At 49.6% G+C, this 13,326-nt stretch overlaps 7 protein-coding genes across 7 annotated transcripts; 4 read left to right on the top strand and 3 right to left on the bottom strand.

The window, feature by feature from the left end:
- The first annotated feature begins 87 nt into the window (after positions 1 to 87).
- On the top strand, positions 88 to 1,508 carry BDV27DRAFT_127855 (cut8/STS1 family protein). The gene is made up of 2 exons (XM_032066864.1): positions 88 to 344; positions 414 to 1,508. The coding sequence occupies exons 1-2, from the start codon at positions 269 to 271 to the stop codon at positions 1,274 to 1,276; spliced, it is 939 nt and encodes a 312-aa protein (XP_031927892.1). The 5' UTR covers positions 88 to 268; the 3' UTR covers positions 1,277 to 1,508.
- On the top strand, positions 1,467 to 2,227 carry BDV27DRAFT_127854 (uncharacterized protein). Its single transcript, XM_032066863.1, has one exon. It carries the CDS (start codon positions 1,563 to 1,565, stop codon positions 1,755 to 1,757), a length of 195 nt encoding a protein of 64 aa, XP_031927891.1. The 5' UTR covers positions 1,467 to 1,562; the 3' UTR covers positions 1,758 to 2,227.
- Positions 2,228 to 3,693, bottom strand: BDV27DRAFT_127853 (DUF3984 domain-containing protein). Its single transcript, XM_032066862.1, has one exon. The coding sequence runs from the start codon at positions 3,595 to 3,597 to the stop codon at positions 2,407 to 2,409; it is 1,191 nt and encodes a 396-aa protein (XP_031927890.1). The 5' UTR covers positions 3,598 to 3,693; the 3' UTR covers positions 2,228 to 2,406.
- A 236-nt stretch (positions 3,694 to 3,929) lies between these two features.
- On the bottom strand, positions 3,930 to 5,425 carry argB (ornithine carbamoyltransferase). The gene has a single exon (XM_032066861.1). The coding sequence runs from the start codon at positions 5,227 to 5,229 to the stop codon at positions 4,111 to 4,113; it is 1,119 nt and encodes a 372-aa protein (XP_031927889.1). The 5' UTR covers positions 5,230 to 5,425; the 3' UTR covers positions 3,930 to 4,110.
- A 160-nt stretch (positions 5,426 to 5,585) lies between these two features.
- BDV27DRAFT_110334 (uncharacterized protein) lies at positions 5,586 to 8,954 on the top strand. The gene is made up of 5 exons (XM_032064509.1): positions 5,586 to 6,625; positions 6,677 to 7,636; positions 7,690 to 8,007; positions 8,069 to 8,238; positions 8,377 to 8,954. The coding sequence occupies exons 1-5, from the start codon at positions 5,815 to 5,817 to the stop codon at positions 8,716 to 8,718; spliced, it is 2,601 nt and encodes an 866-aa protein (XP_031927888.1). The 5' UTR covers positions 5,586 to 5,814; the 3' UTR covers positions 8,719 to 8,954.
- Positions 8,955 to 9,028: 74 nt separating this feature from the next.
- On the bottom strand, positions 9,029 to 10,398 carry BDV27DRAFT_110344 (acetolactate synthase regulatory subunit). The gene is made up of 2 exons (XM_032064510.1): positions 9,391 to 10,398; positions 9,029 to 9,336 (listed from the first exon to the last, which is right to left on the bottom strand). The coding sequence occupies exons 1-2, from the start codon at positions 10,185 to 10,187 to the stop codon at positions 9,159 to 9,161; spliced, it is 975 nt and encodes a 324-aa protein (XP_031927887.1). The 5' UTR covers positions 10,188 to 10,398; the 3' UTR covers positions 9,029 to 9,158.
- Positions 10,399 to 10,461: 63 nt separating this feature from the next.
- On the top strand, positions 10,462 to 13,212 carry BDV27DRAFT_110296 (KH domain-containing protein). Its single transcript, XM_032064507.1, has 9 exons — positions 10,462 to 11,028; positions 11,106 to 11,185; positions 11,256 to 11,417; positions 11,632 to 11,653; positions 11,729 to 11,781; positions 11,847 to 12,011; positions 12,068 to 12,276; positions 12,328 to 12,883; positions 12,943 to 13,212. Exons 1-9 carry the CDS (start codon positions 10,815 to 10,817, stop codon positions 12,964 to 12,966), a joined length of 1,485 nt encoding a protein of 494 aa, XP_031927886.1. The 5' UTR covers positions 10,462 to 10,814; the 3' UTR covers positions 12,967 to 13,212.
- Positions 13,213 to 13,326: the final 114 nt, after the last annotated feature.

The raw sequence follows: 13,326 nt of genomic DNA, 5'->3' as shown, positions 1-13,326 counted from the left end.
CCTGCGCAGAAGGCGTGCGTTGCCTCCCGCAACCGCCTTTTCCAGTCCACCGCTTCTCTTCTTTCTCTCTTCCCCACCAATTCCATCCTCTCTCCCTCACTCCTTCAGTCTCTCTTCCTGCATTTTTTGTCTTTCCCTTGCATTATCTCTTCTCTCTGCACCTTCGCCTCGTGCCCTGTAGCGGATTTCTTATAATACCCCATATCACCGTCGTTCAGTCAGCGTCAGGTTTCTTCATCTCTCCGCCCACCAGCTGTCCGTGGTCATCATGAACAGCTTGGTGGCTACACCACCTGTGCCTCCACACTTCTACGAATATTCCCGTCTCTCCTCCCCTCGTCCAAGTAAGAACCCCCTCTTTACATTGATAACCGATGGTCGAGATAACGAATTTGCTGATAAATATCTTTCAGTGTCTACACCAACCTACACCCCTAATAGCCGCAAGCGGAAAGCCGACGACGATGGTAACGATCATGATGGACGAATGTCCGCCTCTCCGACAAGCTCGCCAGCGTTCACACCAAGGTCTCTTCCAAGCCGAAATATGAAACGAGCCCGCCCGAATGTCAGCGGCCGACCCCTGTCACTTCCTCGTTTGTTAGAGACCTTAGATACAGATGCTCTCCGGGGGGTCCTTCGGTCGATGTGTGAACGCCACCCGGGATTAGTCGATGAAGTTGTTCATACTGCTCCTCGCCCGAGTGTGTCTTCTGCTCTGCAGGTGCTTCGAAACTACCAATCTACTCTCCAATCCTCCTTCCCCCTGGGTGGCAACCCGGCATCCGACTACGCTTATAATCGAGTTCGACAACCTCTATCCAATCTTCTGGATGCCTTGAGCGACTTCACACCGCACTTCTTACCACCTAACGAATCTCAACCTTCTTTATCTCTAAATTACCTAGATGGCGCCACTGAAATCATTCACGCATTACCACGATGGCACACACCCCAGAACAACATAGAGCGGGACTCTGCATACGATGAAATTTGCAAGGCCTGGATCCTTGTGATCCGGGAGGCTGCCAAACGTGGCGGAGGCATTCAGTTACAATATGGTGGTTGGGATCAGAAGTTGGCAAAACACAATCAAAACTCCGGTGGTAAGCTGCAGGCGGCCGTCAACGAGCTTGGAGCCAGTTTAGGATGGATGCACGGACCTGAGACCCAAAGCCATGCAAGCCCAGGTGGTAATGACTTTGGTTCCATCCGGGAGCAGCTCCTGTCCGGCACATACGGGCTGGGGACTCCAGTTAAAGTTGGGCCATGGTAAACCCACCAGCTTCTACGACCTATTGATACCCTACGATTATCCTAGAGACACCCTTCGATATCCCCAGAACTACTGTCTGAATCCTCGACCGTGCACATCTACGTATGATACGATCACGATACCAACTGCATGAACTAGAGAGTTGAGGGTCAACTTGGCGTTAACAGTGTGCAAAGAGAAATTCTTCCTTTTTTTTTTCCTTTCCTTTTTTCCTTTCCTTTTTTTTTTTTTTTGTTCTCTCTTTTTCCCTCTCATTTTCATCTTGTGCCTGTCAGAATCCACATGTATGTTGCCTTTCCTTAGATATCAGCCCGTGGCCCAAGTTTCATTTTATCACCACCATGTCATTGTATCATCAAGATTAAGCATGGTTCTCTGTCCTTCCTTGATTCATTTCCTTTGGTTTTCTTTATACTACCACGGTCGACATTTCGGACGTTACTTGAATTTTCTACCACTTCCTGCGAACTATGTTCATTAGGTTTTCCATCTTTTCTACCTTTCTACCTGTCTTGTATACCCTTTTATATTCTTCTTTATTTACTGGAGTGTGACTTGTGTTTTGTTTACTTGTTGCATCTTGGGAGGACTCAGTCATATACTGAACTTTTCGGTCACCGGGTCAGGTTACGTGTCAAGTAAAGGTTAAAAAGAAAAGAAAAGAAAAAAAAATATTCTGACTTGTGTCACTGTTTTAAGGGCAGTGGACGCAAGATGAATTGAACAACTCAGAGGACCCATCGGCCCCTTTACGTGGGCATATGCGCAATATCCTCAGGGGCTCTAGAGCGAATGGATTGAACCCATGGAACCAATATCAGAATTTGCTGACAGGGGTCTGCTGGGCAAAATCAATTTGGGGAGGGATTAGGCTAGCATTGCTACAAGACAGACTTCATGTCTGCCCGAGAGAACGTAATATGTAAAGTTTCGAAATGGGGAGTTGTGAGGTGAAATTTAGAACATTGTTAAATTAATATCATGTGCGTTACAATACATAACGAGGAAATGGTCGTGTTGTCATCATATCCATGCCTTAGGTTGAACAATTATATATATCAAAAAGCATCCTTCCACAATCTGACACTCTATACGCTTCCTCATGCTTTGCTCAAGCAATAAAATCATCCTCATAACAGCGCACGCTTCATAACCCCAAATAGCCACCATGCATCTTCCCAGCCCCCATCGTCGCCTGGTTTTTCTGTCACTGCAGGGACTTCAGAATCGCTAATGGTCGACGCACCATCTGTCCTATCAGTCCGTCCTGATATAGATACCTGGTCGTCGTCTTCATCAGCGGCACTAGGCTCTGCCCACTCAACATTCTTGGGAACCTGGTCAACAGGCCCACTGGAATAAGACAGCGGCCAGTCGTCAACGCCAAATACTGTCCATTCCACCATGCGATCGAACCAACTGCCCAACCCAAAGCCGCGCTCTCGGGTCAAGCGCTGCATCTCCTGCTCATCAATGTCATCCTCCGAGTCAGAGTACTCGTCAGACTCGGACGTATATTCCTCTTGTTGAATAATCGCCATCTCTGCACGGATACGCTCGTCCACAAAATCTGGCACGAAATGTCGCACATCAAGCGCAGGACTTTCAAGACTGCCACTGTCACCCTGTCTAGTAGAAGTCATCTCGAGGCCGGTCATGATAAGGTCAGGCCGACTGCCTCTTCTACTGACAACGCGCGACCTAGATGCCGCCGGGGTTGACCGCCCGGATCTGGATTTCCTAGTCACTTTGTTAAAGTGACCAGGGGACTCCACGTCATAGTTACCTTCATCAACCAGACTAGTCGAGCTCTCCCGCTTCGCGAGCCAACTTTGACCCTTTTCTTCTCGGGTCGAAGAAGCTAGTGCGATCCCAGCGCGAAGCATCCACTCTGCATCACGACGACTAGCTGAGTCTGACGGGTGACGACGAGGTGGCTGTCGCTTCGTCTTCGACGCTTGGTGGTGACATGGTTGAGTATCATTTTGACCCTGGAGGTTGGTATCGCTCAGGTGTGCGCGGGTCGAGCTTTTACTCCGCTGGTGGTGTCGGGCCCTGGACCCGCTGCGGGAGTGAGACAAGAGACCTGGGGTACCGGGGACGGAGTAACTGGAGAGATACGAAGTCTTTGCGGGGATATCATGGGCGCTGAAGTAGGACTCAGAATCTTCAGCTCTTGGAGTAAAGTAATCCTGGTGCTCGACATCGTCGTCAATAGGGAAACGAGATGTCAATGGAGCTAGGGAAGCATGGTTTAGTGAGGGATACGAGCGGCGCGAGCGAAAGCCGCCCTCGGACTGCGAAAGCTGTAGTGGAGTCATTAGAATGTAATTTATCACTACCCGTCAACAGGGAAGCGCATACCTCCATCTAGGATGCCTGGGGCCACGGAGGACAATAAATACCGGGCGAAGGTACTAAGGGAGTGGCAAGCTCATTAATGGTACGATGGATGCAGCAGCTCATGAGATTTTGGAGGGTTGTTGGCCTTGTTTTGTCGGCAACTCCGCCCGTGACATGTGAATGCGGGCACCAACGGCTTTGCTCCATTCTGGACTTTTTCGACAACTTAACTTAGGGTTGTTTTTTTTCTGTTAGGTAAATTGGTAGGATTTTCCTTGACCGGATAGGAGAATCCGGTGGATATCACCACGTCAGTGTTCGAACTACGGATTCTATAAGACATTGTGCTTATGTATATCGACGTGTCTTGCATCTTTATGGTATTCTGTACATTTGTCGATGTGAAACGTCAACCAACAGTCCATTAATTCATTGAGGATTCCATATTTAGACTATACACGTTTTTTATGATTTATTTCTTTTTTCAAACCTTACTCAATCCTCCCCTTATTGACAACAAAGCCCTCCATGGCCGAAATCGCAGCCCACAGCCGATTCTCCGCCTCGGGGAAGACTAAGGACCGTGGGCTGTAGAAAACTTCATCGCTGACTTCCTCAGGGTGACGAGGCAGGCAGTGCATGAACTTCCAGCCTTCGTTAGCACCACCACGCTTGGCAAGTTCAGGAGTGATTTGGAAGCCCTCGAAGTCCTTCAACCGCTTGATCGACTCTGCCTCCTGTCCCATGGAGACCCAGGTGTCAGTTACCAGAATATCCGCACCCTTAACTGCCTCCTCAGGAACGTTGGTTTCAATGATTTTCCCTGGTTTCGAGACACCATTGCTGGCCTGCTTGATGAGCTCCAACATCGGGGCAGGAATCTCATAGCCCTTCGGAGTCGCAACAGCGATATCAATACCCATCTTGGTGGCAGCGATTGCCATGTCAAATAGAACATTGTTCGCATCACCGACCCAGGCAATCTTGAGGCCCTCTAGACCCAAACTGTCAGAGCGATGGGCCTTAGGGGTAAATGTTTCGTAAATGGTCTGGAAATCGGCAATGGCCTGGAGAGGGTGGAAGGAGTCACAGAGAGCGTTGATAACAGGCACCGTCGAGTGCTTGGCAAGGTCTGCAACCTCAGCGTGCTTGCCGACTCGGGCTACAATGCAAGAGACCATGGAGGAGATTACAACTGCAGAGTCATATAAGGACTCATTGACTCCGAGTTGAATATCATCCTTGCCTAGAAACATTGGATGTCCTCCCAAGCGCACCACAGCCCCTTCAGTAGATATCCTGGTCCGGGTACTGCGTTTGCTAAACAGCATGGCTACTGTTTGCCCAGTCATGGAGCCAAGCAGATTCCGTGGGATGGAGCCCGACTTGATGGTTCGTTTGTGTGAGGATGCATTACGGACGAGGGTTGCGAACTCTGTTGAGGTAAGATCCGCGATGGAAAGAAAATGGCGAGGGGCGAACGGTGAGGTGGGGGGAGTCATAGAAGTAGTAGTGTGAGAAGAGTATCGGCGCACAGCGTTGAGTGGAATCCTCTGGCGCAAGGTGTGGTTGCCGCAACGAGCGGCGGCCAGCTTCAGACCGCAAGTCATGATGAGATAATTTACGGTAGGTACGCGGTGAAGCAATGGAGTACAGGAAGAATATATAGAGAAGAACCAGAGGATTGAAATGACTCAATTCGTACCGGACTAGAGAAAAGAGTCATCAACAGCAGCAACAATAAAAAAAAAAAAAAAGAAAGAAAAGAAAGAGAAAAAGAAAGTACCTTAGCTTGTTCGTTCGAGTCAGGCAGTTAGCTTGAAAGCGTAAGTGTGACTCCTCCAATGCGATCCGCTTTTTCCGTCTCCACAACACGCCTTCTCCAGTTATGGTTAGCGTGGTATGATTGCCGATCATCAGCGTTGATTTAAACTGATAGGCTATACTTCCAGGTCTGGCCAATTCATCCGGCGTGCGTTGTCCATACGGAAGTTGATTATTCTTATTCTTATTCTTAGCCTTACGTCCCCTTTTCGCCGATTCATAACCATCGGTAGCTTGCATTCTTTCAATCTACGGATGCCAATATCATCTCTTATCACTCTTATCTACTCATAACGTATTGCTATCGTGTTATCTCCTCCACATCACCTCTTCTTCCCCCCCATCTCCCCACATATCCGCCCCCGGCCATCATGGCTGAAGAGGCAAGCAGACCTTTACTGAACAAGGGGTCCAGGCCCTCTTCGCGTCCTTCGTCACCGACTTACAACAAACAATCTTCCGACTCGAGTCCTGCACCTCTATTCGAATTATCTTCCGAATCCACCCCTTTACTCTTCAATCGGGAAGAGGACTTGGCAACCTATGGGGGTGTTGCACCCAGACGATCTTCGGCAGCCTCAGAAGACTTTCTTTCCACCAATGATACAAAGAAACCACGAGGCAGAGTACGATGGCCAATATTCTGCGTCTTGCTATCTCTGATTGCGATCATAACAATCCTAATATTCGCTTTTGTCGCGCCGGCTGTAGTGAAGCAGTATGCGGTGGATGCCGTCGTGTTCAGCCCAACTAATGTCTCGGTTGAGTCGGCCACAGCGGATGGAATCCAGGCGAGGATACAGGGAGACCTTGTACTTGATGCGGGCCGCATAAAGAAAGCACCAGTGCGGAATATTGGTCGTTTTGCCACATGGATCGGTAGAGAAGTCGAGACAGGTCAGTCGGAAGTCGAAGTGTATCTACCAGAGTACGGCAACGTACTCCTCGGAACAGCATCTCTACCTTCTATCAAGGTCAACATTCAGAACGGCCATGTCAACCATGTCAACTTCTTGGCGGACCTAGTCGCTGGTGATATCCCTGGTATCCGAGCGGTAGCGGTTGATTGGTTAGAAGGGAGACTTGGCCGCCTGCGAGTGCAGGGAAAAGCAACAGTGCCACTCAAATCTGGCATTCTGAGTTTGGGCGAACAGACGATAACCGACTCTATAACCTTTCATGGTAAGCCACGCTATTCTTCTTTCGCTAAGTGATCTCTGACGTTGTATGTAGAGGGTGATTTCCCAGCACTTCCAAAGGTTAATGTTACAAAGTTCAATGTGCACGATACAGATACGCCCGGACGTGATGGAGCTATGGAAGTTGATGCCTCAGTGGCTGCTCTTGTCGATTCGCCCTTTGGCCTGAATATTCCTCCGCTTGGGTTTGAGGTGCTCGTGCCAAACTGCTCGCCAGGCGACCCATATATCTCAATAGCGGACGTCACAACAAAAGGATTCCCGATATATCCAGGGCAGCCGACGTCTGTCGACGTTGCTGGAATTGTTCAGGGTCTTTCTGATGACTTAACGAAGACTTGCCCTGGAAAGAAGAAATCTCCCTTGGATTTTCTAGTCAAGAGTTATATAGAAGGCCTTCAGACTACAGTTTATGTTCGTGGAGCCGACGTTCCGTCCTTGGGAACACCTGAGTGGGTGGTAGACATCCTAAAGACCGTGACAGTACCCTTGGCTTTTCCAGGACATGCTCTGGACAATCTCGTCAAAAACTTCACCATGACGGATGTGCATTTCGACATGCCGAATCCCCTCGCAGAGCCTGATACGCCCGAGTCTCAACCTAGGGTATCAGCCTTGGTGAATGTCTTGATTGGGTTGCCTAAGCAACTGAACCTTCTTCACCTAGATGTCCCTCGTGTTCGTGCCCACTCTGACATATTTTACCATGGGAAGAAGCTCGGTGTTTTGAATCTGCAAGAATGGCAGCCAGCTAATTCCACTCGTCTGGATAACGTTAATGGAGCTCCAGCTTTGCTCGTTAATTTTTCCATGAAGCATGCGCCGATTCAGGTGACTGATGGGGATGTTTTGACAGATATTCTACAAGCCTTGCTCTTTGAAGGACAACCCGTGAGACTGACAGTTGCTGCGAGTGTGGATGCAGAAGTCTCTACAGGGCTTGGAACCTATGCTGTTCGTGGAATACCAGCCGAGGGCGCCGTGAACGTTAAACGTGAGTGGCAATAATTTTGAGACTAGGCGTGTTTTTTGTTGATGCTTGAATAGCGCCGTATGGTGACTCACTCGAGCGACTGAGTCCACGGGTTGAATCGATAGCACTCGGACCTACAACTGAATCGTCACTCGTAATGAAAGCGAAAATCAACATAACAAATCCGTCGCCATACTCCGCATCGGTACCTTTTGTTGACTTAATTCTTGTCTACAATGAGACTACAGTGGCTCACGTAACTGCCCGAGACCTTGTGATTGTGCCTGGGGTAAATTCTGGTATCTATGCCGACCTACAATGGAATCCACTCGAACTAGGTGGCTCAGCTGGTGTAGCTGCTGGCCAAGAGATGCTCTCACAATATGTTTCCGGTGAGTTTTGTATTGGTTTGCGGACCTTGCTAGATGGGTCTGTTTGCCTAACCACTACTAGGTTACAACACGTCCGTAACAATTCGCAGTCACGAGGGAACATTCCCGGCTCTACCAGAACTTGGACAGGCACTCTCCAGACTAGGACTTGAAGTCCCAATCCCTAGAGTGCCTGTTCCTGGAAATCCTGGTGATGAGGATGGAAAGCCGAAGTTTATCCAGGACACAACGGTACTGTCTACTCTCATGGAAGCCGCTTCTCTACACGACAACCACTATTAATGATATGTTCTCCCGGGGAACATCTTTCAAGTAAAGACAGTGTTCTATAAGGTGCTTTTGGTCTTGCTGACTTTTGCCTGCTACTAGCTACACCTATGGTCATCAACGGCGGAGTTCACATTGTCCTCCCCGTTTCCCAATACGACCATAGAGATTACGTCGGTAGAAGCCAATGCCTTCTACCAGAAACATGAAGAGGTCGGTCGTATCGATTACTATATTCCTTTCCTGGTGCCGCCGGGTCTCTCCATAACCCCGCGGTTGCCTGTTGAGTTAAATTTGAATGGGATTGGATATGACGCTTTGAGGAAAGCTCTTGGCGGTACACTCAAGTTGGATGCTGTAGCAAAGGTTGGCGTTCTGATTCGAAGCTATCGCACTACCATAACATACTATGGTCAGGGGATCACCGCAAGGGTGAAGATTTAGTGTCGTGGCTTTCGCGAGTGACTGGTAGAAGCAATCACTCCTTTCTCTTGGGCATTTTGTTTCTGCCCTCTCAAGATACATGGGCTGGCGTTTGGGTATAGAGGGCACGGTATTGGCTGTAAGCCGGTTTTGCGGGGTTGGATTTCGGGATATGTTGAGCAATTGACTTACCAACTCCATCTTTCCTCTCCTTCTACGGAGTACGAAAGTTACCTTACAACTACCATGCTAAGAAATAAATGCTTGCGTAGGCTGATGAAGCTAAATTGCACCAAGTTTCAAGTCAACGACATGGAAACATAGATAATGTACTCATGAAAAGTGCATGACTCAAAAGAAAAAAAGAAGAAAAACTGCTAAATTTTACACTAAATATTATAACTTCCAAGGAAAACAAGTTTGCTTCTTCATTGCGATTCTTTTCATTTCGGATATCCATTTTAACCAGGAGGAAGGGTGCTTGCGTCGACAACGTCGGCAGCCTCCTTCTCAAGCTCCTCAACCTGCTCGTGAAGAGGGGAACGAGGCAGAGCCATCAGACCGGTACGGGTAGACTCCAAGACACCGAAGGGAGCGATGAGCTTCATGAAGGAGTCGATACGAGACGGCTTAGCGGAGCTATTCAAAACGTCAGTGACTGCACCAATGCGTACACGGTGAATGACTACTCACACTTCAACAATGCAGTTGTTGTTGCTAATATCAAGAACCTTGCCGCCGAACTGGTGGGTCAAGCGGGTGATGGCATCAAGATGCTCGTGCTTGTGTCTCAATGCCTGACTGGGAGGGAGATTGCGGGGGTGGAATTCAGTGATTTGCTTCTGGCCCTCGCCCTTATCCTTGTGGCCGTCGAGGGTCTCGCCGGGGGTGGTGATCTCGCGGTGGTGCTGAAGCAATTCCTCGAAGAACTCAGGACCCAGGATGCTGACCTTCGCAAGAAGCAACTCACGCTGCACAAGAGCAGAGTCTGTATAGTCAAGGACGGCCCAGACGGGAACAAGATCGTCCAGCTGGCGACGGGCCTGCTCGACGACACCATCCTGACCCTGCAGCACGATGGTCATGCGGGACAGATCTTCAACCTCGGTGTTACACACGACCAAACTGTCAATATTAAAGCCACGAGCAGCCAGAATTCCCGAAACGCGTGAAAGAACACCAGGCTCGTTCTGCACCAGACAGTTCAGGATATGGCGCTTCGGGGGATTAGTCGGCGCAACGGGAGTCTCGTACAGAATCGACGAGACGGCAGTTGGGGCGTCCCATTGTGGAGAGGAGTCCGACACAGGAAGAGGAAGAGGAGAGCGACGATGGAGCGCCTTGTAGGCGAGGGCGGAGGTCGAGCTGGAAGAGGCCCTAGCTGTGGTGAACCGGGGCAGAGTCGCAGCTACTCGGGCAGTTCTGCCAGCAATGGAGGAAAAAGGCGCTGATGCTGTCTTGAACAGCATCAAAGGACGCCGGAAAGCCATGGTCTCCCGAATTGGCCTGCAAGCAAAAGCAGGCAATGCGAAGGAAACGATAGAGGCAGTGACTTCACACTCGACGGATGGAGATTGTAGTCATAAATCGCATTTTATAGTCGAAGACTTCCGAGGTCGGGGTGCTGACTCAGGCTCTGGTACGGAGTAAGGTCACTGACTCCGGAGCATTACCGCTATACCGCTTTGGTCCCAGTGCAGCATTGGCACCTGATCGTTGGCGATGCTGCACCGTTTTTTTGCTTTTTTGAGCCCAGATTCATTCGCGACTCCTGCTGTTGGTGCGTCGGTATGTCTCAGATCACTACCCGATCATCATCTTCTTCTTTCTCAAATATCTGTCATCATTGAGAGATCATTGATTGCCTCTTGTCTCTTCAAGTCTCGTACCAGATAGTACTTCTTTTAGTTACATCTTCTCGCTCATTGGTCCCACCGTTACGAACCCCCGTTTAGCTGCTCATTGTTACGCTAGCGTCCAACCAGGTGATCCGTCGCTCTCCACCGCCTTCAAAGAAGTCCTTTGCAGTGGTACCAGTCTTTGGAGCATCTCACTCGCATTGTGATTGCTCCAATTCCTGCTTGTTCAGCCTCAACATACAAGATCGCCTGTTCATCATGACTGACGAAGAACGCCGTGTCAAACGATCCCGCTTTGATCAAACAGAACCGGAGCCGCGCCGGGCCTCTCGTTTCGATCGTCGTTCTCGATCTCCCTCGTCGCGACAGTCTGAAGCTACTCGCACTCGGAGTCCTCTTAGTCGCGAACCTCGAAGCCCTAGCGCAGACCCGGCAAAGAAATCTGGGGGTGCGGACCCTGCTGCCGCAGCGGGTATGACTGCCCTCCCTCACGCTTTTGAAGAAATTGTTGGATTGGATATAGGAGGCTGACACCGTGACAAAATGCAGCTGCCGCAGCGGCCAAGATCAACGCTCAGTTGCAAGCAAAGAAGGGTATTCAGCATGTCGATGTTCCACCTATCCGTTCGGTGAGTATATCATGCGTGGTTATTGTCACTCAACTGAGGAACATATACAACTAACTAATTGTCCTGGTAGGCCACAAGTCCCGCACCTGCAGCCGCATCACCGTCCGCTGGAGATGCATCCACGAAACTTAACACAGACATTTACGTTGCTGATGGAGACTATATCAAGGACATTGAAATTAATGACTTGCGAAACCGCTACACACTGACCAAGGGCTCTACTCAGAAGATGGTAATTACTCCTGTTGCATCCGCTGATATTCCAGGCATCCTTTCGCAAGCTGGCTTCCGCTGCGGCCATGCGCCCCTTCACCCTTTGCCTTTTCTTATCTTTTTCTTTCCTTTCTCCGCATAGGGTCGTGGCCAAAGCTTACCCAGTCCTAATCATCCATAGCATCCCATTTCCCCTCATTTGCATCTGCTGACCTCCGCTGCGTGACATCTAGATCAAGGAAGAAACTGGCGCCGGTACGCCTTCACTCCATGCTAAACTTGTCAACTACTTAGTGAAGAAAGAAGCTCATCTCTAATTTTTGTTTTAAGATGTCACGACTCGAGGAAACTATTACCCGGATAAGAGCATGGCCACTGCCGCGGTATGTGAATTTGTCAACGCACGGTGACGAATGAATGTCTAACAGGGTACCTTCACTCTTCACAGAATCCCCCGCTGTACCTACATGTGACGAGTACGAACAAAGAGGGTCTCGAAAAGGCCGTGGAATTGATCGACGAGCTCATGAAAAAGGAACTCCCCAATCTGGTCGATGAGCGCCGATTCCGACGACGCGAGCCGGAACAAGTGGAACGTGATGAATACGGTCGTGTATGAAATAGCAGGAGTATATCCATAGGGCTGACACGTGTGCTAACTATTCTCAGCGTAAATGGCCCGAGGAGCGGATCCCAGTGGACCTTGAGCCAATTCCTGGCTTTAACCTTCGTGCCCAAGTTGTCGGCCAGGGTGGTGCATACGTGAAGCATATTCAACAGAGAACTCGATGCAAGGTTCAAATCAAAGGTCGGGGTTCCGGCTTCATGGAACCTAGTACCGGTAGAGAAAGCGAGGAGCCAATTTTCTTGCATGTTGCGTAAGTAATCTATCCCACCATCTCGAAGCGCTGAAACATAACAACGCACAGTGGACCCGACCCCAACGACGTTAAGAGCGCTAAAGAGCTGTGCGAGGACCTTTTGGCCAATGTTCGAGAACAGTATCAGCGCTTCAAGGAGAATCCGCCCCAGCACAACTACGGCGGATATGGCCAGCGTGGAGACCGTTATCAGGGAGGGGGTTATAGTGGAGGCTACGGTGGGGGTAATGGGGGTGGCAGTGGCAGTGGTGGTTATGGGAATCATTCGCACCAGAACTCGCCCTCGACGTCTGGTAGCCCAGCCGCGCAAGGCGCAACAGGAACATCAGGAGGACAAAACCTAGCCGACTATAGCGCACAGTATGCACAGTACTACGGATCCGATCCCTACGCTGCCTATGGTGGATATCAAAACTACGTCGCCTACTATCAATACTATCAGCAATATGCTCAACAACAGCAACAACAGCAGCAGTCGCAGCCACAGTCGCAGTCCCAAAGTCCCGCTCCCCCTCCACCTCCTCCGACTAGCGAAGCGCCGCCTCCTCCGCCTCCTGGTTCAGGTTCCCCCCCTCCACCTCCTCCCGGCGGCAGCTACAGTGCAGTACGTACTTTGTTTAAGTATAATGAAAGGGAGACCCTTACTGACTCGGCATGATATAGGTCCCACCACCACCAGGCCTGTGAACCTGTCCTCCGCTATTTAGTTGAGATGGACACAACCGCAAAAGGAGGAATCGAAACACCCTACCTTGGTACCGTTGCCGATAAATATACCTACTTACTGGCCAGGTGTAACCTTATAGCTTATCCCCATGTTTGACATCTGATGAACTCGGATTTGGGCAATATTGTCTTCGTGCTAGAAAAGATTGGAATTCCTGTCTCAGCTCCATATCTTGCTTTTGTGCAATGCTTAATCAGCTATAGTCCGTAGTTAGTAGAGCTCCTTGATTTTCGGATGAATAATACATCTGAGGATCATGAATTTGGAGGTTTGATACTTATTACACATGTTGCTACTATTCTCCGAATACCCCGTATTGA

The sequence above is a fragment of the Aspergillus caelatus genome (assembly GCF_009193585.1).
Source record: "Aspergillus caelatus strain CBS 763.97 unplaced genomic scaffold BDV27scaffold_81, whole genome shotgun sequence".
Taxonomy (NCBI): domain Eukaryota; kingdom Fungi; phylum Ascomycota; class Eurotiomycetes; order Eurotiales; family Aspergillaceae; genus Aspergillus; species Aspergillus caelatus.
Note: the sequence above shows the minus strand (reverse complement) of the source record. Positions and strands in the feature narration are given on the sequence as shown.

Coding starts and splice junctions, on each gene's coding strand:
- BDV27DRAFT_127855 (XM_032066864.1), top strand. CDS start 269: ATGAACAGCTTGGTGGCTACACCACCTGTGCCTCCACACTTCTACGAA. Junction 345..413: donor TCTCTCCTCCCCTCGTCCAA/GTAAGAACCCCC, acceptor AATATCTTTCAG/TGTCTACACCAACCTACACC.
- BDV27DRAFT_127854 (XM_032066863.1), top strand. CDS start 1,563: ATGTTGCCTTTCCTTAGATATCAGCCCGTGGCCCAAGTTTCATTTTAT.
- BDV27DRAFT_127853 (XM_032066862.1), bottom strand. CDS start 3,597: ATGACTCCACTACAGCTTTCGCAGTCCGAGGGCGGCTTTCGCTCGCGC.
- argB (XM_032066861.1), bottom strand. CDS start 5,229: ATGACTTGCGGTCTGAAGCTGGCCGCCGCTCGTTGCGGCAACCACACC.
- BDV27DRAFT_110334 (XM_032064509.1), top strand. CDS start 5,815: ATGGCTGAAGAGGCAAGCAGACCTTTACTGAACAAGGGGTCCAGGCCC. Junction 8,008..8,068: donor GCTCTCACAATATGTTTCCG/GTGAGTTTTGTA, acceptor AACCACTACTAG/GTTACAACACGTCCGTAACA. Junction 8,239..8,376: donor AGTTTATCCAGGACACAACG/GTACTGTCTACT, acceptor GCCTGCTACTAG/CTACACCTATGGTCATCAAC.
- BDV27DRAFT_110344 (XM_032064510.1), bottom strand. CDS start 10,187: ATGGCTTTCCGGCGTCCTTTGATGCTGTTCAAGACAGCATCAGCGCCT. Junction 9,337..9,390: donor AACAACTGCATTGTTGAAGT/GTGAGTAGTCAT, acceptor CGTTTTGAATAG/CTCCGCTAAGCCGTCTCGTA.
- BDV27DRAFT_110296 (XM_032064507.1), top strand. CDS start 10,815: ATGACTGACGAAGAACGCCGTGTCAAACGATCCCGCTTTGATCAAACA. Junction 11,654..11,728: donor CAAGGAAGAAACTGGCGCCG/GTACGCCTTCAC, acceptor TTTTGTTTTAAG/ATGTCACGACTCGAGGAAAC. Junction 11,782..11,846: donor AGAGCATGGCCACTGCCGCG/GTATGTGAATTT, acceptor CACTCTTCACAG/AATCCCCCGCTGTACCTACA.